The sequence below is a fragment of the Orbilia oligospora genome, assembly GCF_000225545.1.
Source record: "Orbilia oligospora ATCC 24927 unplaced genomic scaffold scaffold00076, whole genome shotgun sequence".
NCBI classification, from domain to species: Eukaryota; Fungi; Ascomycota; class Orbiliomycetes; order Orbiliales; family Orbiliaceae; genus Orbilia; species Orbilia oligospora.
This window is the reverse complement of record NW_011645633.1, coordinates 863129-883512: the sequence shown is the minus strand read 5'-3', so window position 1 is coordinate 883512 and position 20384 is coordinate 863129. Positions and strand designations below refer to the sequence as shown.

The 20384-nt window shown below is 44.1% G+C and overlaps 5 protein-coding genes across 5 annotated transcripts; all 5 read right to left on the bottom strand.

Moving 5' to 3' along the window:
- Positions 1-112: 112 nt before the first annotated feature.
- On the bottom strand, positions 113-2564 carry AOL_s00076g246 (uncharacterized protein; the record flags this gene model as incomplete). Its single annotated transcript, XM_011122799.1, has 5 exons — positions 113-125; positions 196-557; positions 639-824; positions 902-1962; positions 2054-2564. The coding sequence occupies 5 exons, from the start codon at positions 2562-2564 to the stop codon at positions 113-115; spliced, it is 2133 nt and encodes a 710-aa protein (XP_011121101.1).
- Positions 2565-4545: 1981 nt separating this feature from the next.
- AOL_s00076g245 (uncharacterized protein) lies at positions 4546-4905 on the bottom strand (the record flags this gene model as incomplete). The annotated part of the gene is made up of 3 exons (XM_011122798.1): positions 4546-4563; positions 4598-4706; positions 4772-4905. The coding sequence occupies 3 exons, from the start codon at positions 4903-4905 to the stop codon at positions 4546-4548; spliced, it is 261 nt and encodes an 86-aa protein (XP_011121100.1).
- A 3859-nt stretch (positions 4906-8764) lies between these two features.
- Positions 8765-12225, bottom strand: AOL_s00076g244 (uncharacterized protein; the record flags this gene model as incomplete). The annotated part of the gene is made up of 7 exons (XM_011122797.1): positions 8765-8843; positions 8940-9164; positions 9233-9330; positions 9396-11111; positions 11173-11775; positions 11859-12016; positions 12108-12225. 7 exons carry the CDS (start codon positions 12223-12225, stop codon positions 8765-8767), a joined length of 2997 nt encoding a protein of 998 aa, XP_011121099.1.
- Positions 12226-14170: 1945 nt separating this feature from the next.
- AOL_s00076g243 (uncharacterized protein) lies at positions 14171-16702 on the bottom strand (the record flags this gene model as incomplete). The annotated part of the gene is made up of 11 exons (XM_011122796.1): positions 14171-14671; positions 14752-14923; positions 14988-15070; positions 15148-15567; positions 15693-15876; positions 15956-16036; positions 16104-16117; positions 16192-16245; positions 16346-16348; positions 16424-16554; positions 16657-16702. The coding sequence occupies 11 exons, from the start codon at positions 16700-16702 to the stop codon at positions 14171-14173; spliced, it is 1689 nt and encodes a 562-aa protein (XP_011121098.1).
- A 1536-nt stretch (positions 16703-18238) lies between these two features.
- On the bottom strand, positions 18239-19929 carry AOL_s00076g242 (uncharacterized protein; the record flags this gene model as incomplete). Its single annotated transcript, XM_011122795.1, has 2 exons — positions 18239-18890; positions 18998-19929. 2 exons carry the CDS (start codon positions 19927-19929, stop codon positions 18239-18241), a joined length of 1584 nt encoding a protein of 527 aa, XP_011121097.1.
- Positions 19930-20384: the final 455 nt, after the last annotated feature.

Sequence of the window (20384 nt, the reverse complement as noted above, 5' to 3'; positions counted from 1 at the left end):
TTAATTTCATATATTTCAACATCTTGGTCATATTATAAGAGAGATCTTGAGAAATAATCAACATGGATATATAGATATCATGAGTACGAACAAGCTAAAAATAAATTGAAACTTAGTGTTCACACCTATAAACCCGGCAATTAAGTTAGCACACTGTTCAAGTGAAAAGTAAAGAAGAAGAAGAAGAAAACTTACAGATTATAATATCTCCCTTGCACCTTCGAACTATGTCCCGTAAAGCTAGACCGCTCCTCCATCAACTCCGATCTATACCCACGTGCCTCATCCAACGTAATCAAGGGCGGTAATTCCCCCACAATCCCTTGGAAGATTTCTTCGGGAAGTCCACCCAACGGACCTTCACGAAGAGATTTTTCAAGATCAATACGTTGTTCTGGTTGTTGAGGCATGACTGTTTCGGTAGTTGGCACGTCATGACCTGGATCGCAAAGGAAGAATGCTAAGATTTTGCGATATCCTGGTTTTTTGGGGTCGATTAGGGTGAATGGGGATACGCGGTGTTGGTATACGTTTGGGAAGACTATTGCCCGGTTTTCCTGTAGTACGTAGTAAGGGATAGTTAGGGTATATGTAGTTTGCTAGGAGGGCTTAAGGTATGGGGATAAAGTAAACCGTACTTTTGTCTGGATTTCTCCGAGTTCTTGGACTCCGTAGGTGTTACCCATAGCGTGGAGTCGAGACCAGTAAGAGTCACTCCACTGGGAATCTTGGTCGACTCTGGCCGTGCGGCGGAAAGAAAGGGTGGAATCTGTAATGTTTTCTTGTGCGTAGTAGTATATCCCCGTGGCTAAAATCCGTTCGTTCTATTCTCCCTCATGTTTGTATTAGTATCCAGTATATTTCAAAGATAGATATATCATCATGGTAGTAATTATATTACCTTCATGGCCTCAATATGCCAACTTCCTCCGTTATACTCTGGATTGTTTGGTGTAAGGACGATATTTGCCAATTTGACGATGACTTTTGCGGCTTTCCCTTCTAGTTTGATCTGGCTTGTGATCCGTGGTGGTGACCACTTGCTGGACATTTGAACCCTTCCGATATCCCAGAGCTCGACTTTTTTGTATCCGTCGTATGAAGAACTATCCTTCCCTTTTTTATTACGATGGTTTCGTTTCCGTATACTACCCCCAATACCTAGGTCTAAACTGTCATCCTCTTCTTTCTCCTCCTCCTCATCATCATCCTCATCATCCTCATCATCCTCTTCCTCGCTCCTGTCATCCCAATCACTATCTACCTCTCCTCGCTCCGGCCCCCATTCATAACCCTGCTTCCGACGAAAGTGATCCGCAAATCCCCGCGAAAACTTCTCCCCTCTCTCATACTGTCCCAAAAACTTTTCCCAATTCCTCTTAAAAGCAGACAATGGAATAGGAACAATATGACAATCCCTCCCTTCCCAACAAAACTCACTGGGATCCCAAGTACGATAAATGCGATCCCTCTCGCTAGCCAAATCGGCAAGAACGTGATTAAACATCGGTACGAATTTCGTAAATATCTTTTCAAGGATTGGATAAAACAGTTCCTTTTGTTGAGGGGTTGATAGGTTGTTTATGTAGGATTTTATCTTTGTGGATTTTCCATCCGGGGAGACTTGGAATAGTGATGGTAACCAGCAGAATTTGGTGGACCAGCCGTTTAATTTTTGGGCTTCGAGAAGTTTTTCTTCTCTTCGGCGTGCTTTGGCACCATCGTCGTCATCGTCATCCTCCTCGTCGTCGTCGTAATAATCATCTTCGTCGTCTGAGTACGAATTTTCACCGGGAACAGTCGCTTCTTTTGGACACTGTATGGGTTTCCCATCCGTACTACTTATCGTCTTCCCATATACAATCGGCCACAGCGAAGGATGTACGAGATCCAAAACCAGGCCTCCAGAACCCGGATGCCAATCCTTTTTCTTATTGGGAACATTCTCAAGTGTCGCCACAGCTTTACAAAAGCATCTCCAATTAGCCTTATAAGGAAACATATATATAAAGAAAAAAAGTATAATCAGGTTATTATATAGATAAGTACTTACCATCAATCAACTGTTCCCTAACCTCCTCCTCAACCAATCCATCCGCCCTCCACACACAATCCAAATCCGGTTCTATACAAATCCCTTGCTCCCTCAAATACTCCACATAAGCTTTATACCCATCCACCAACTCCTCGGTCACAAATTTAATACTATCGGTATCCCAAATGGGGACAAGATAGCTCTCTTCACTAAATTCTTGGCTATCTTGTAACGCCGCCTCGCGAATCCATTTAACCATCAATTTACGGTTTGTAACTTTGGTCGTCCAGTTTGGTTTATTACGGATCGCGGCGGAGAATTGTCGAAGACATTGGTCGTGGCAGCTGAGGGCTCGAGCTGGAGAGGCTTCTAAAGGGTGGGGGTAGTCGATTGGCCGTGGTGGTGGTGATGGTGATGGTGATGATGGTGATGGTGATGGTGGTGATGGTGATGGTGGTGATGGTGATGGTGATGGTGATGATGGTGATGACGATGGTATGCGTGCACGTCTCCTCGAACGGGGTGGCATTGATATGGAATTGTATAAGGGTATGTACCTAGGTATACACTAATATGTGTGATAACTGTATGAGAACACTGATAGTTATCAACTAATATATTGGCAACTATTCAGAAAAGCTAAAGCGAAAAGCTGGAAATACGCGTAATGGTATAATGATAGAGAAACGAAGTCACGAGAAATAAAGACAGACGCGGATGAAGTCCACTTCATATATAGCCCAACTCCAGTGCCTAATTACTTAGTAGTTAACACAGAATACCATTCAGCCTCGAGGACCCAGTTAACAGGTATAGCTAAGCTAAGCTAGCAGCGCAGCCATAGCACTAGCTCCCGCCAAAAAGTCGAAATCCACTTTCGGCAACTCAATGCAAAGAGTCAAAATTATCAATTGAATGACTCTCCCCGACAAACTTCGGAAATCAAAACTAGCTACTAGCCAGCCAATCCCATATATGTACTCCGTTCACCGAGTCATCATGCAGGTCTCAAGTCCTGACTACCACTTACTTAAGTACTTACTCACCCAGCCTTCTGTAACGTACACCAGAAACCCGTCAAGGGGTCCTTATAAAATACCACATTTTCAACACATCATTCATTTGTGTTGGTCGTATATGATATTTCCTCCATCTAGCATCTGATCAAGATAAGATAATCAATATGATATCAACTCTTTCAATCCTCTTCTTCTTCTTTAAAAAACGGCAGGAGCCTGGAGATTCTCAATTTACACACGAAATACAATTATGTAACCCCCAAATCTATTGTACCCCACGAAACCATTGTAGAGAAGCCCCCATTCTCAACCTCGAATAATGAAACGAAACTACAACCTCAAAAACAGAATGAAGAGAGAGAAAAAAAAAACCAATCGTCATATCTTCATAAATGATAGTCTAGAATATATCTATATATAAGATGGGTCATTACAATAAAAGGGCATTAACAAGTGTTCCACTATAAAGAGAACTTGCGGGTGCGAAGGGGGTATAGGTAATAAAAACATTCCAACAAAAAAAAACATAACCAAACAAAATTCCCAACTTAATTCTTTCCTTCAATCAATAGAAAATCATACAAAGAGGTCTGGGTCTCCATGAGGTATATCCCATAATGTCATCCGAGTCTTTAACTCGGCTCCCCAGACCTACGAAGGTAAAGGGAAGGAGTTTTTTTTTTAAAAAAAAACCGCCTCAGGAAAGAAATATCTCGGAACCGTGGTAATCCAAGATTAAAAATAAAAAAGATTAAAAATCTCGCACATCGGATTCGGATTCGGATCAAAGTTCACAAAACTCCGGTTCAAAAAGCCTCTGCAGTCATACCCGCATGGCATTTCGAAGGAAAGTAAAAAAAAAAAAGAAGAGAGAGAGAGATTATAGCCCAAAAGAGAAACGTCTAAACAGCGCAGCGGGAGAAGCCAAGAAAAAGTCGTCGTACCACTCGGTCGTCCCTTGTAGACGCAGCCAAGCTGACGACAAACCGACTAGGCTCCCTATCGCTCCAGCGTGACTTTCTTTACAGGCTAAACAACGCCGCCTATAAAAATAGAAGAAAAAACACAGTTTGTTAGCCTTCTCGTCCAAACCTGGAAAGAGTTCTTGGTATGAAGCGGGGGGTATATATTTGTCTTGTCTATCGACACAGAGCCACCACGCTAATGTAGATGCTTGATCGCCCTGTCGAAACCCCCTTGTAACCTGCAAGTCTACGGCATAGATCCTTGTAGACAAGGTAGAAACAGGAATACGGGATTGGGTAATCGAAAACAAACGACGATAAGCAGCATGCGGAGATATTTTTTGTTTTTGGTTTTTGTGATTGACGTATTAAAATATTCCTGCCATGCTCTCAAGATGATCCCAAGCATGACTAAGAAAGCTCTAATAACGTAGATCACAACAAAACATAAAACACCTCTAAAAAAAGAGAGAAAGAGGAGCCCCGCATAAAGACAATGCATGTCCGCAAACGAAACATTGTAGCCTTAAAAGATAGGGACAGACTGTGCATATCACGAGAGGGGTTGAAACACTTACTGCTATCAGAGCGCCGAATAGCGCTAGCGATGACGAGAACTGATTGTGTGCGCTGCTGCTAGACTCAGTGTTGGTGGGAGTCGGAGGCGTCAAAGTAGCTGTTGGAGTTCTGTTGGAAAGTGGCTTCATGTTAGCGTCATCATCTTCCAATCAGATTGAACCATTTAAACATACCCATTTGTTGGAGCTGCGTATGTAGCTGTGCCGACGGCAGTTCCAGCTGTGAGCTGAGCCTGTATCGAAACAGTGAAAAACAAAGCGACGAGCCAGCAAAGGAAGAAAACTCGGGGAGCCAATGGCGACGACATTGTGATTATATTAAAATTTGTAAGTCGAAAAAAAAAAGGGTTGGAGTTTTTATGAATCTCGAGCGTCGAAAACGAAATTAAGAATTATAGCGAGGTAAAAACCACACGAGGTCTACGTGCGAAATGTTTGGTGACAAAAGATGAGATGAAAAGATCAGAAATGGACAGATCGTTGTCGACTTATTTGTCCGTGGCAGATGCAAGATGGTCGCAAGAGCAAAAAAAGGGTTAAAGCTTGTCCGTGGTAGGAGCGAGATATATTCCCTTAATGGTGTAGTAAAAGTAGTCGCAGTCGTCGAAATATTAAAAGGATATAAAAGTAATTTATTTGCGCTGGTTTCCTTGAACGTTTTCCGTTGCGGTCGTTATATGGTTATTACGAATTCGGACGAGCCTGAGATCCTTTTTTTCTCTGCTGTGAAAAAAATGTAAGGCGTGGCTGTACGAAAGCTTTTAGCTGCTTCGTTTCAACAACGTCTCGGGATGCTGCACAGTTTTTCTGGGAATTCTGCGGGTTTTCTGGAAAGACCTTGCGAAACCGGCTGTGAAAGTTGAAACTTATTTTGTATGTTAAGGTCTAAGATCGCCGGGTTCGATTGAAGCTATTAGAGTAGTAGTCGGATTTGAGTTCGAAAGAGCAACTTTTTTGAGGTTGAGATATCGATATCGTGGAATTGAGGAAGAAAAGGATACGGATTAGGATTAGGTTGCAGCTGCTGGAAGAGGATGAGGCTGATATGAAAGTGACGAATTAAGAGCTGATGTGTAATATAATAATGATGAGGATGATGGATAATAATTCGAAAAGGTTTCCGGGGCTCGAGGAATTCGAATCGATTAAGTATTAAATATTAAAAGAATAAAATAAAAAGAAAAAGCATTCAAGAATGTCGATTAACAAAAGGAAATCCGACTAATCAACCAGAATTCTTTTTTAAAAAAAGCAGAGGATATACCGCAGCGAAGGAGTAAAAAGAGGACGAATGTCGAGTATACCAGGTGAAAAAAGCCCGCAAGGCTGCTTGGCTAGTCTCTTTCGCTCTCCAAAGCTAAGCTAAGGACGAGATATATATAAATTTCCAAGCCCAGTTTGAACCGCGCGATGGATTCGCAAGGCAGTTAGTACTATGGTACGCACGTATACGTAGGTAGCGAACGAAAGCTACAAGGCTATGCCTAGACTTCTAGCTCTAGCTCTCGTAAAAGCCAGGTAGACTTCTTTTCTGTGCCAGCGATTCGGTCTCAAGCTTGCTATTTCTGGGTCCCCTTTGGATGCGGCGGTGCGCAAAAAAACAAGTGTACAAAATGATATCAGCCGCGAAAAAAACAAGCTTAGAGCGACCGAATATGGCAAAACGGTCTGAAGGAAAACGTGTAAGTGAAAGTAATATAATAGCGTAATTACTAGATGCGGAATAATATTATCGTCGGGCGAATCGTCGTTTTATGTCGTGTATCAATCACACCGTCTCAGAGATTCCGATGGAGTGTACGGTGTTTTATTAGTATTAGGTATTAGGTATTAGACAGTACAGCCAATATGTACTTGATTGTTTTCGTATGATTCTGGCGTAATGGTCGTACAAGGTAAACGAGAAGGAAGCTGCGACACGAGGCGGGAGGAAAAAGGAAAGAAGATAGTAAAGAACAATTAAAGTAATTAGGAGAGTGAGTGAAGTCGTGAGATTATAATTTAGAGTCTGCGCAAGTGTCCAGATAAGTGAGTGAGCGATAGTAGTAGTAGTAGTCTGTCGACAGACAAGAGTAATTGCGATGATGAGTAAGGGGAAGAATTTGTAAAAAAGATAAAATCATAAAACCAAAAAAATTAAAAATTAAAAACCGGCGACTGCGACGGCGAATTTTTATTTTATTTTATTTTTTTCTTTCCTTCTCATCGTTCGAGTTCGTCTTATTGTCCAGAAAGGAACTGAAAAAAATCCGATCGCTTCGTTAAGGTTTTCGCCTGGGAATAGGGAGGTGGACCGGAACAGCTAAAGCTAACCAACCTCTTCTCATGCACTGGAGCGCTCTCACATCCCCCCAACAAACCATCCAACCATGGCCAACCAGGCCTGTAAGTTAGGTTGTTAGCCCAATCACAACATGGGCATGTCTTGCTTACTTTTACTACGATGCCCTGGTCCCTCTCTTTTCGCAGCTGCAGTCGATGCAATGATACCGATGATGATCATGATGATGCTGCTGTCTGTACCTGTTCAATTAGCCCCCCCAGGTGATCTTTCTCTCCTGCCTCTTCGCAGTTTAGCACATTCGATCATCTCTCCAAATTTAAACAATGATATCTTAAAATCAGAAAGAACAGGAAAAAAAGAAACCAGATCCGTCAGATATTCCATACCCCCTTTCATGAACTTCGAAAAAGCATGCAAACATATGCAGACTTCCAAGCCAAAAGCAAGCTTCTTGTCATAAAAACGCCAACCGAGAAAGATCTTCGCAAAGCGGAATAGCGAACTGGGCTTTCGTACGGGCCCACCCAACCTCCCGCGTGTATGTATGTACTATGTGCTAGTACTATGTATGCACGAGCGCTCTCGTGTGAAAAAAAAATACATATCAAAAGCCAGCAGCAGCTCGTTGAACATGCGCTGCAAGGAAGGTAAGCTTCCCAAGCTTCATTTCGTCTAAATCTTCCACAAATCTTTCTTTTCTTTTCGTGACGAAAGGGAAAAACAATGCAGAGGTCAGGAACGTGGACTAGGATCCCGTCCTCCCATCGTGCCAGGGGCAAGATTGACAGGGGGGGGGCGAAGAGAACCAGTCCAACATCTCATCAACATCATGATGCAACTAGCTACCGCGAATGCATTGACGCATTAGGGAAAGAAGCATATTCCAGAAGAAAATTTCTTCCTTCGATAGAAGGTATGTAAAAAGCCCCAGCTGTCAATTGATATCCCACGCACGAACCACGAACCCACGGTATGCTTGTCGAGATTCCACTGTGAAACGCGCTTGTCCAGAAACACAAGCTGTCAAAAAAATCTCCTTCTATGCTCATTCCGGGTTCTCCTTCGTCTCGTGAAGAAACGTGGGCAACTGTTTGGTACAGCAGGAACTGTAAGATCTTAAGACTTGTACTAGCAGCAGCGCATTAAGGTCAGATCCGGCAGCCTTGAAAGCTTAAGCTTGCCGCTCAATATCGAGACATAGGCAGTCAACTGTATTGAAACATGTTGACAGCCCGGTACTAATGCAATATCGGGTTAAAACAGACCTGTCACTGTGATACTAGGCTGAGCCTGAAACTAGCCGGTGGCCATGGCGGGAAGGACACGCAGAAGACTCAACGTCGGCGCATTGATTACACATTCGATTCACCGGTGTTTCCGTTGTATCGATTCAATACTCAATCAGCAGCATCGCGTAGCCGACAGTAATTAACTACGTAGACTCGAAAGGAGAAAGGAAGATAGTCAATCCACCGTCTATCCACCAAAGGTAGATAGATAGACAAGTATAAACAAGAATCTTAACCCACTAATCTAAGCATCTAAGCTCCGGGCCCGCACCGATAAGATACTATATACACAAATTCTAAGCACCACGTCCAATAAATAAAACCAAAAAAAAAGTATCAATCCTTCAATAAAGAACTCCAGTGGAAATCAAATCGGATAAGCAAGAAACTTTTCTCTTTTTTTTTCTTTGTAGTTCTCGCCTATAGGATCTTGATGACCGTTTCTATTCCCATTATCTATTCCCTTGTCCTTCTTTTTTTGTTCCATATCTAAAAGAAATAAAAAGTCCCATAATAATTTTAGAAGTCTATGGTAAATCCCGAATGAAAGGGAATGGACAGTAAGAAAGGAAAACATCCATGTCGACTCTAGATTTACTCCTTCTTCGACTTGACGATAGCCTTCTGGTCGTATACCTGTCTCTCCACAAACTTCAAAATCTCATCAATGAATCTAGCAAATCACAACAGTAATTAGCAAACGTGTAACTAAGCCCAATCGCGGACTGTGAAAGAATTATCCCAAAATAAAGTGGGAGGAAAAACTCACATGACGGGTAACGAAATAGCCACCACAGCCTTCCATTCATGTACTGTCAATGGTGTGATCGAGAACATAGTTTGGAAGACAGGGACGTAAAGGATCATGAAGTGGAGCGCCATCGACAGCGCGATAGCTGCGATAAGGTTGAGGTTTTTCCATAGTGGCAAGGTAAGAAGCGACTCGCTGGAGCTCAATGCGTTCATGGCGTTGAACATTTCAATAACGACGAGGCTGTGTCACAGGAAATATTAGTATTCATCATAAGCAGCGAACAATAGGTTGTTGGGGTGGTTACGTACATCGAGAGCGAAATCGTAGATGCAGCCTTTGACATATCATTTGCAAACATCTCACATCCAAGCTCTGGGAACAAAGTCGAGCACTTATGGTAATTTGTCTATATCAAGAATGATTAGTCAATGATCCCACCATAACCACGACAAGCAAAGCTATGGAACTTACCAACTCATAGAACGAAATCTGTGGTCCCTCGCTGTTATACATAAACCACCAAGCATACCCGAACACTGTCGCGGCACCAACATAGGTTCCAACAACCATATACCTGAAGAACAACCATCCGGTAACAAGCGGTTCATCACGCTTCCTAGGCTGGCGTTTCATGATATCGTGGTCTGGTGGGTTGAAGGAAAGTGCGGTAGCCGGTAGTCCATCGGTGACAAGGTTGACCCACAACAATTGAACAGGAATCAAAGCCTCAGGCATGCCCAAGAGAACAGTCAAGAAGATCGAAACAACCTCGCCGATATTTGAGGAAATGAGGTACCGGATGAATTGCTGGGTATTGTTGTAGATCGAACGACCTTCCTCAACGGCCAATTGAATAGTTGCAAAGTTGTCATCCGCAAGAACCATATCAGCAGCCAATTTGGCAACATCGGTACCGCTACCCATGGCAACACCAATATCCGATTTCTTCAAAGCAGGGGCATCATTGACACCGTCACCAGTCATAGCAACAACCTCACCGCTGCTCTGTAGAAGATCAACAAGTCGGCTCTTATGTGCGGGTTCGGTTCGGGAGAAAAGACAAGCACGGTTTGCAGCTTCCAGTTGTTCACTGGGACTCAAGTTGTCGAATTCACGGCCAGTATAGCTCTTTCCAGTAAGGTCCTCATCGAAGCCAAAAACACCGATTTGCTTGCAAATGGTTTCCGCAGTTTGTTTGTTATCACCGGTGATGACGACGACACGAATGCCAGCTTCCCTGCACTTCTTGATCGAATCCGCAACTTCTGGCCTTGGGGGGTCCAACATGGCAACGGCGCCGACAAATGTCATATTCTGTTCCAATTGAAGGTAGTCCTGTGATGTCTGTGCCTTGCGAAGCAATGGGTGGGAGCCAATTCCGTCCACAAAAGCGAAAGCGATAACCCTGAGTCCTTGCTTGGCGTATGCCGAAACCTTTTCATTGACCAATTGAGCATGTGCCGGCGTCATCGCAACCTTCTTCCCATCCTGACCGCGAATAACGGAAGTACATCTTTCCAAGATCGATTCCGGAGCACCTTTAACAAAGAGTCTTTGTTGTCCCTGAGATTCAACCAAAACCGACATACTCTTCCTGTCTCTCGCAAATTCATAGGTCGCGAGACGATTGAATTGATTTTCGTAGTACCTGTTTGCTTCGTTGAGACGTTCCTGGATGCTGTGCTTTGCCCGTTGTTGATTATACCCGGGATCAGGAGTACCTAGCTTTTCAACAAGGACTTTCAAGGCGGCTTCAGTGGGTTCTCCGACGTTGGCGAAGGTATTTGACTTGGCATCATAGGAGATTTCAGCGTCATTGCAGAGTGCAGAGATTTCTGCCATACGGCGGACGACAACGGAGAATGCAGCTGGGGACTCGAGGGTCTTTCCATCTTCAGAAGTCACATTTCCATCAGGTGAGAAAGTTGTACCTTGGATGGCGATTTCAGTAACCTTGCTATCCGAGTCTGAGAAGTAAACGGCGCGGGAAACGCTCATCTGGTTCGTTGTTAGAGTACCGGTCTTGTCAGAGCAAATAACACTGCAGCTTCCAAGAGTTTCAACAGATGGCAGGCTTCGGACAAGTGCGTTCTTCTTGGCCATCTTGCGAGTTCCAAGAGCAAGGCAGGTTGTAATAACAGCTGCCAGACCCTCAGGAATAGCAGCGACACCAAGAGAAACGGCAATCTATTCGACTAGTTAGCTTCATCAAACCCCTCTAGCTAAATTCCATAAGCTTGACACATACCTTGAGGTAGTAGATAGCTCCCTTCAACCAACCATCATGCGACGAATCGTTGAAATGTCGGATATTGATGACCCAAACCAAGATACAGATAACCATAATAACCTTTGCCAATTGATCACCAAAGTCATTGAGCTTCTGCTTCAACGGAGTTGGCTCCGAAATCTGATCCACGATGCTGCTATGAATATCACCAATAGCAGTAGCCTGACCGGTCAAAACCACAATAGCACGAGCATGCCCAACGGTGACTGTAGTTCCCGAAAACAACATGTTAATCTGATCCTGCTTCACAGCCCTAGAATCAGCCACAGCCTCCAGATCCTTCGCCACACTTTCACTTTCTCCAGTCAGGATGGCCTGGTCGACACGGAAAGAGTTGCTATTTATCGAGATCAGACGGCAGTCAGCGGGGATACGGTCTCCAACGGCTACATCGACGAGATCTCCCGGAACAAGGTCTTCGGCCTTGATTTTGGCGATTCGGCCGTTACGGACGACTTTAGCTTCATTGGCGGAGTATTCGTTTAAGGCGGCAATGGCCTTTTCGGCACTGCTTTCTTGGGTGACACCGACGATGGCATTGAGGATAAGGATCGTAAGAATCTAAATATAGATGAACCCAGGTTAAAACGAGTTCCAGTGGAGCTCTAGCAGAGATAGCTAAGATACGAGACGTAGGTACGTACGACAGCTGGATCAACAAAAGCATACCAATCGTTTCCACCTTCAACAATAGCAAGGAAGAAAGATATAGCAGCAGAAGCCAACAAGATAATAACCAACTGGTCCTTGAATTGCTCTAGAACGAGCTCCCATAGCGGCGTAGGTGGTTCTTCCGGGATAGCTGTAGTATTCCAACAATTTTTTTCTCCGTTAGTGATTCTGTCTCTGGCAGATATCATTTGTAATAGCAAAAAGGAAAAGAGAGGCAATACCATTCTTCCCATGCTTTGCCAGCGACTCGGCGACCTGTTCGTCGGTCAAGCCATCATGCAGCGAGACCTTGAATTTGTCGACGACCTGGCCGACGGTAAGTGCATAAGCTGCTTCCATCGGTTTTCCCTAGACACACTCTACACTCTGTCCCTCCCAAATGATTCTAATAAAGAATCAGCAAAGATCCGCGATTTCTCTTCAATAACACACACTGAGCAAAAAATTTGTAGAAAAAAAGGGAAAATAAAGAAAATGAGAAAACAAAATGAAAATGTTGAAGAGGAAGAAGATGGAAAAGGGTAATGATCAGAAGGTACTTGGGTAATAACAAGCAAATGAGGTGGAAATTGAAGAAGAGGCCAAGTTTCGTTTCTTGCCCTGTGTGTGGGGGTGGGATGGAAGGATGTTTGCGTTTGGTGGAACCCAAAGGCAGCTGCTAGCTGTATGGGACTGCAAGGGTTTGCAAGAGATGCGACGGGACAAGACTGCCGCCCCGGCCAGGCAAGGCAATCTGAGATTTGGTGTTTGGTGTTTGTTACCTGCAGGTTGTTTCGCAAAAGTCCGACTTCCAGACCAAGTACCGACTTACAGGCACTCGTAGGTGATATTACGATGGTGATGATGATATTGATGATGTTGTTGATGATGGTGATAACGAGTGGGAAAAGTGGGATATGTTGCTTGAATCCTCCAAGATCAAAGATGTCGATATGGCCAGTTAGTTCTGGCCAGCGTATGCCGTTTTACTTGATTACAATATCACATAAACAAAACCATATAAGCTATCCTGCTACACTACATATGTATCCTCCCGCCAGAATTTTCTCGAACGATAAAAAAACCCAGCGAGAAGTCTCCAGAGGATCGAATCGAGGCTCCATCTGCTGCACATGGGCTAAAGCGGCATACTGTGGCTCGTTTGGAGCATCGAGGTGGTTTTTTGGATTTGGGAAAGTGCGCGTGCGGGATGATTCGCTGCAGGGACCGGTCTGCTTGGCGTTGTCTTACTACATATTATTTTCCGCCACTAAGAAATTTTCTCTTTCATTCTTTCTTCTCCACCACACATCACCACCATCACCACCATCACCACCACTCCCTCTCATCCACCTTTCGTCTTTCATCTTTCAATCCATCTTTCAACCCATCTTCATTATCAGCATCAGTATCAGCATCAGTACCATCATGATCATCTCCTCGTGTATCTAATCAGCAATGCCACAATCATCATACCCATCCCTCGTGACATCCTTCTCTCCAATTTCAAACCCCAAAAATCCAAACCCATGACCATGCCTACTTCCCGACCTTCTATCTCCCTCTCTTCCTTCACAAGAGGAAAAAAGGAGATAGATCTCAGAATTCTTCTCTGGTCTCGAAGCATACTACTTTAGGTCTTATGGAAAATGAAGCAACTCAGACAACTCTTCCCATTTTGCAACCCTTCCTTTCGGAGGGGTTGTAACTTGGGAAACCACGTCAACTCCACCCCAATCTTTTTGATAGTTGATTGAAAGGGACTATTTAATTGACGTACATCTTTTTATTGTTACTCTCTATATTTTTTTACATGTGATCGTGTGAACATCTCCTCGTGAATTGAATAAGTAGAAGAAGAAGAAGAAGAAGAAGAAGGAAAAGGATTGAGCGTGATTATAATTATTAAGTACTATAGTTGTACTCTTCGCGGCAGCAAGTAGACATAATATAAACTGCCGTAGTAGACAAAACGACGCTTTTCACATAACATTGAAAACAAAGAAAGCCAACATTTTCAAAACATCCAAAAGGTAAAGCATCGATTTAAAAAAAGAATCCTCGCCATGCAGTATGCAAAACATTAAAAATGAGGGGAAGCAAAATGAAATTTTCAACGAAGAGGTATCATATATGTGCTCTTTAAAGCGAACGACAAAAAAACCCCAATCCTCCTCTATAAAGAAGATCGAAAAGATATGAGAACGTGAATCCTCCTCTATTGAAAATAGAAAAAAAAAGTAGATATCGTGGGGGGTTCTGCATGTTGTGAGAGATCCTATGATGCTCATGGATCGTTTCTGGATCAGGCCTGAAGTGATTCGATAAACGTTCCAACTTCTCCTGCATCGGCAGCCGTACCCTTTGGTCCAGATCCACGAACATTCTCCGGGTCGGCCTTAGGCTTAGTTCCCAAGCCCAACAAGGCCAAAAGATCATGCCTCTTAAAGAAGCTCCTGTTCCTCTTCCCAAAAATATACATCGGCACCGTCAGCAGACATATAAACACCTGCACGGATCCCAAAATAGTAAACATCTTAGGCCGCCCCAGCTTTTGCAGCCAGTAGTACGCATCGTATGTGATCCCGTACGAGAAGAAGTTCTTGAACATCAACAGGCACGTGAATGCTTCGATGGCGATATCACGATGTGCGTCGACAATGTAAAGGGCTGCAGCAGAGGCACCGATGACCATACCCACCACCTCCAATCCAAGGAAGAAGACAGGACCGACCCAGCCGTGCGCACGAGCGTATTTAGGCTCCGTAGTAAATCCAAAGCCATATACACCCATACACCCACAAATCTTGAAAAAGACAATCCAATAATGTCAGTCACCTTCCTAATTTCTATAAAAACGCGGGGTAAAGGGATTTTGCTCCATACCAGCATAGGAATAACCAACAACATCCGGAATTCCGGTTCATAGACACCTTTGTTCTTCCTCACCAGCCATAGAGTCGTATAATGGGTGAACAATCCTGTAATCACGAATCCGACGAGGGCGCCCACAAAGGCTCCGGCATATGTGTATCCGATCTCAGCTACAGTAAATTGACTAGATAGGAAGGTGTTAGCATGCCGCACCCAGTGAAGAAAAAGGACGGCAGATAGAATCGTACAATGGAGGCAAGGCAAATAGCAAAGCAAGAACCACACCGATGAGCACAGTCCACCCAATTAATGTGCCCATGATCAAAGATCCCTATCCGTCAAAAGCCGGTGTCAGTATTCTATATAAATGATCATAACAAAATGCCATTATAATCTGTGAAAACCCACCCAAGCAATAGCTGGTTGGAAGAACAACGGCAAGGGCCTTAGCGCAAGCAACCAAAGGCTGTCATCGGTCTTCCGTCCGTCAAATGGCATCAAAGTCTGCCAGTATGTCTTCTTCTGTATAGGTTCCTTAGGCGGCTGAGAATTCTCTCCATCAGACGAAGAACCACGAGATTGTTTTTCTCCGGAGCCATGGAAATCGTCGGTCGAGGCAGTATCAAGATCGAGATGGGCTGCGCGGCGATAAGCAGTCTCAGGACAGAAGAAGAAAATGGCGGGTAGCATAACGCCTGAGAAGATAGCGGCAAGGTAGAACATCCACCTCCATCCAAGGTTCTGCGAGACGACACCAGCAATGACAGGCGAAAAGAAAGCACCACCATACAACGAGAGATTCGCCAAAGCCATGCGAACACCACGTTGCTATTGATATCTTCACGTTAGCCATAAAACCAAAACCCAATGCAAAGAGGAAAGGTGCTGTGCCTCACATGAACATGATACAGATCTCCTACGACAGCACCTAACAGTGCCTCAAAGGGACATACTCCGACACCCTGGATGATACGAGCCCAAAGGATCGATCTGTAACTTTTTGCTGACCCGGCCCATGCATTAGATACGATAAGCAGCACTGTGCCGATCAAGAACGCATGTCGCTTTCCGTACACGCGAGCTGTCGGAACAAATATAAACCCAGCTATTCCCACGCCGAAAAGATGCCATCCAGTCCTACAATATCCCTCGATATCAGCTCTCAATTATTCCCTCCATATAAATCTCGATTTCGAATGTCGGAAAGGAAACGTACAATAGCGCAACAGGGGTGATATCCCTGAGGTGGAATTCGAACAATAGGGTCAAGGAGTCGGCGGATAAGATCGGTGTCATTCTATAGGCTTTTCCGTCAGTTGTCCCGATCGAACCGATATAAATCCCGTATGAAGTTATAGACTCACGCAGAGGCGATAATCTAAAGATACCACCAAGATCAATTAGCTCCAGGAACCTCCCCGTGACAGAAACAATCGCAAACCATCAACATACCGCATCAAGGGAGAGAATAAACATTATCAAATCCCTGCGCCATAGTGGCCAATTCTAATAAACCGAAGAGCGACCGTATTAGTACTCCATTCACACCGATACATTGGAAAGTTGTCGTTCGAAGGAGCGTCTCGAGACCAGGGTCGGCACTAACCAGCTGCAAGCGAAACATACAATTAGTTTCAATAATTTCAACAGTTCCCAGCGATTAGATTGTTTGGAAGAAACTTACAGGATCATTTGGATCATCGCTCGGCTGCGGTACCAGCACAATAGGTCGAGGTCCCGTAGTATCATACTTCAAATTCGGATCAAGAACCGGAACCTCGTCTCCTTGTATGTCATCCTCAAGAATCGCAGTGCCTAAACGAACCAAGTACCCCCAAAAAGGGAGCGTATCATTATATTAGAATACCGAACCGTCGGAACTAAGAGCGAAGGTTAAAAAATATAGAGTCGGCTTACCCGGCACATGCGCGAGGTGACGGTCTTCCAATATTCCCAATCCCATCGGTCCGGATGTTGATTTTTCGGTGGATGTCTGTGGAGATGTCGTAAGGAAAGAAGGGAAGTGTGCGAAAGACCCTGTTAAGATTAATTACGTTCTCTGCTGTGGGATGATGTTTTAATTCGGCTGTTAATATGCAAACGGGGCTGCTGCAAACCCAAACAAAGTCCTGGCTGGTAAGCACCAAATCAGATCTGATCCGATCCAGTTAATTCATATACTCCAGTAATATACAACTAGCAACTGCAACAACGATGAAGCTGAAAGGTCGACGTCGAAGGGTTTAAACCTCGTGATGCCGAAAGAAAGAGGAGAAAAGAAAAGAAAAATGTATCCTTATCATGATCACATTATCATTCTTTCTTGCTCTCTTCGACCGACATACATTCAAACTACCCGCATATAGGCAAAAGCAACGGACTCCAAGCTTCTTGTTCGGCGAGAGTTCTCGCTTTTCGCTGTCCCGCCCAGCGACAGGCCAGAAGGAATTCTCGGCAAATTCCACGCCAATGGCTTCTGGGAAAGTGGGCAAAATGTTTAATTGAGGGGACAGCTGGTTCGAGATACAAGGACCAATAGCTTCACCTTGGATTGTCATTGCTCAAACTGGATTTTATACCGTGCAAACTTTTGATATGGGTCGATAAGAAAGATCGAAGAGGTCACGGGAGGATAAAGAGAGGTTGGAGCAATAGCTGATTCCCATCTCGATATTTCCCGTTTGCAGGACTTCACATTTTGAAAGCTGGAATTCCCCGACCACGATCTGGAATATTACGATAAGGGGCTCGATTCCGAATCCCACATTACTAAAACCAGCCTATCGATATACATACTTCTACTATGTATGCATACAATACTATACATGGAACTAACCGTTGGCCACTCGATCGATGACGGATGAGACTGGTTCAAACCGTCCCATCCATTCCGTTCCAATCTCCTCAGTCGACCTGTCATACCAAGTACAGACCCAAGCCTGGCCTAGAACCTAAATTGCTGGGTCTCCCATTTGGTGGAAACGGTTGGTGTTACCGAACCGCGAGATCTAACTGGCTCGAACCGTTTGAGAGATTTTCTCGGCATGCGGAAGTGTGTTACCCCGTGTGGACAGACCCTGATTATAATGACGACTGCAGATTGGAGCGATAGAAGGGAAGGAAAAGTAAAAGCGGAACTCCGAGACCGATGTGCATATGCATATATGGATACCCTAGCTATAGCTATATTACTTTAGTACCGTATGTCGTATAAAGTTACGGGTACATGCCGCATACCTATTGTTCTTCAAATTATAAGATACATCACAAGGCTTCGGATCTTTAATCCAACAATTAAGATGAGCGCAAATTAATTTATGCATGCCAGCCAAGCGAATAAATACTAACGGGAGCGCATATTTAAAACAGTGAGATTGTTTTGTTTCTGAAGTATCCGTGTACCGGTTATAGGAATAAATATGTTTTCACTACTTTATCAATGATAGAGCTTTGTATTCTCTACATGTCGCTACTTTGATATTAACTTCTTGAATTTACACTATCCAGCGAAGCTACTTCCAGCGTTAGGATCTAAAGGATAGTTCGAGTAGAAATGATGCCACTTCTCTTCCGTCCTATAAGCGTATCCCCAAGTAGCATTATGAGGGGGTAGTTCAGCTGCTGGAAGAATCGTAGTTCTCAAATTTGCATAAGGAGTTTCCAACGTCCGGCCACGGATTCCCATTCTGTCTTGATTCACGGCCATCGAAGGAACAGTTCCCAGAAGCTGAACCAATTCATCATCAATTATCCTATCCAAGGCATCTTGTCCAGGCCATAGATCAATTCGACGGTACGAAACCGTTCGACCACGTCGACCCGGACCAACGACAGGGAATCCCATGTATATATCATTACTGTTGCGAAATGCATCCCATCGTAGATTGATACTTACCTGATTCATGTTGAACCAAACATCCGTGCCAGTTCTTTGCCTACGCCACCTGGTGAGTATTTTACCAACTGTACCCGTCCGAGAACCATGTGCGAGTCCGATGGTGTCAGTGACCAACTTAGATATTCTTCGAGGTCCAATTCTGACTACTTCTCTCTTCCACTGATAAACCCACCGCTTGAAGGCCGCAAACATCGCTTTTGCTTCAGGGGTTCTTGCGTCCCAAAGCACGATTGGTTCAACAAATTTGTATTGCCTATTAGGTAACGCATCTCGAGTTAGAAATTTGAATTCGATACATGTATAAATATACACCGAATGAAAGATTAGCACTTAAGAATCCAATGGGTATTATGTGCTTACCTTTGGAAGAATAACTTCACAATGATCCTCAATTCAGTATGAGCATGTTGGTTTACATTAGGGCTGTTTACACCACAGAACGGACAAGCAACAGAAACCCCCGCCGGGTCCATGAGTACCGCGCACAGTCTAGATGTATATATGATTGTCCGTGCATTTTGCAATCCTTGGTTAAGTGACGCTACACCGCGAGCATCCAAATAATTCCTATTAGAAACTGCCCATAGCTCCAATCTGTCCATAGGGGATGTAACGGGGAGAGAAAGTCGTAAGTTACGATCGATTCTTTTGAAGGCCGCATGGACATCGGCTGCCCTCAATATTCGAATGAGCTGGTACCATGTTTGACCGCACGATCTTACACGGGTTAAATTCCATTGGGTCTGGATGAAGTGGTAGAGGACCGTGGCTGCGATATCTAGTGGAAGAACACTGAATGCGGCATCGAAGTTTGGGACAAGCGGGGCAGGAACCCCGAAAGGTACGAGACCAGATCTTAGACCTGTGTGTCCCGACAGTTGCTCTATAAAGGTAGTGCTTGGTTCGGTGTCAGTGCCGTTCGCCTTTTTTTCGTTAATTATCCTTATATGAACATCAGTGATCATCTCATCAACTTCGGGATTGATTGATTCGTCTTTCTTGAGAGCTGCTATAATTTCATCTTGAGTCGATCGAAAGATTTTGTCAACTTCTGATGCTGTACATTCCTTTTCCTCTAACTCTCCGTTCCCGGTGTCGACTAATTTCGGTACAATGTCGGTGTCGATGTCTATTATGTCATCATCTTTATCGCATGAATTTCCATTTTCAAACTGTTCCAGGAGTTTGCAATATTCATCGGCGACGTCTTCGATGGGAATTATTGAGGGGTTTATGAAGCCTTGGACGTCCGCTAGGACTTCCTCTCTCGTTTGAGGTCGTCGTTGGTCCATTTTGGGATCTCGATAGTCTACCGTGGCTGTGGATCACTTCGAATTCTACAACGAGATACCAAGGGATCGCAGGTAGAATAAGAATCCCACATATGTGTGGTATAGAAAATTGGTTGAGATACCTTCCCGGTTATTCGGAAGTCGGGTTTCCTCGCGTTGGTTCGGTATGTCTTCATGGTTGATTCCCTGTGACTATTATTCTAATGTTAACTAGCTACGTGTGGACGTTGAAGGCCTGGGGAGTTCCATGCATGAATCCAACAAGCCGGGTGTATTCTGTAACAAAATACCACTTCCACTGGAACAAAGAAATATGCAGATTGAAGAACGAAAATACAAGAGTCCTTAATCATCCCCACTTGAGATATACCAGTCGAGCTACTTGGATAATAATACTGTTTAGAAATCATGATATCAGTAATACTGAGCTATTCGAGCATGATTGAGGACTCTCG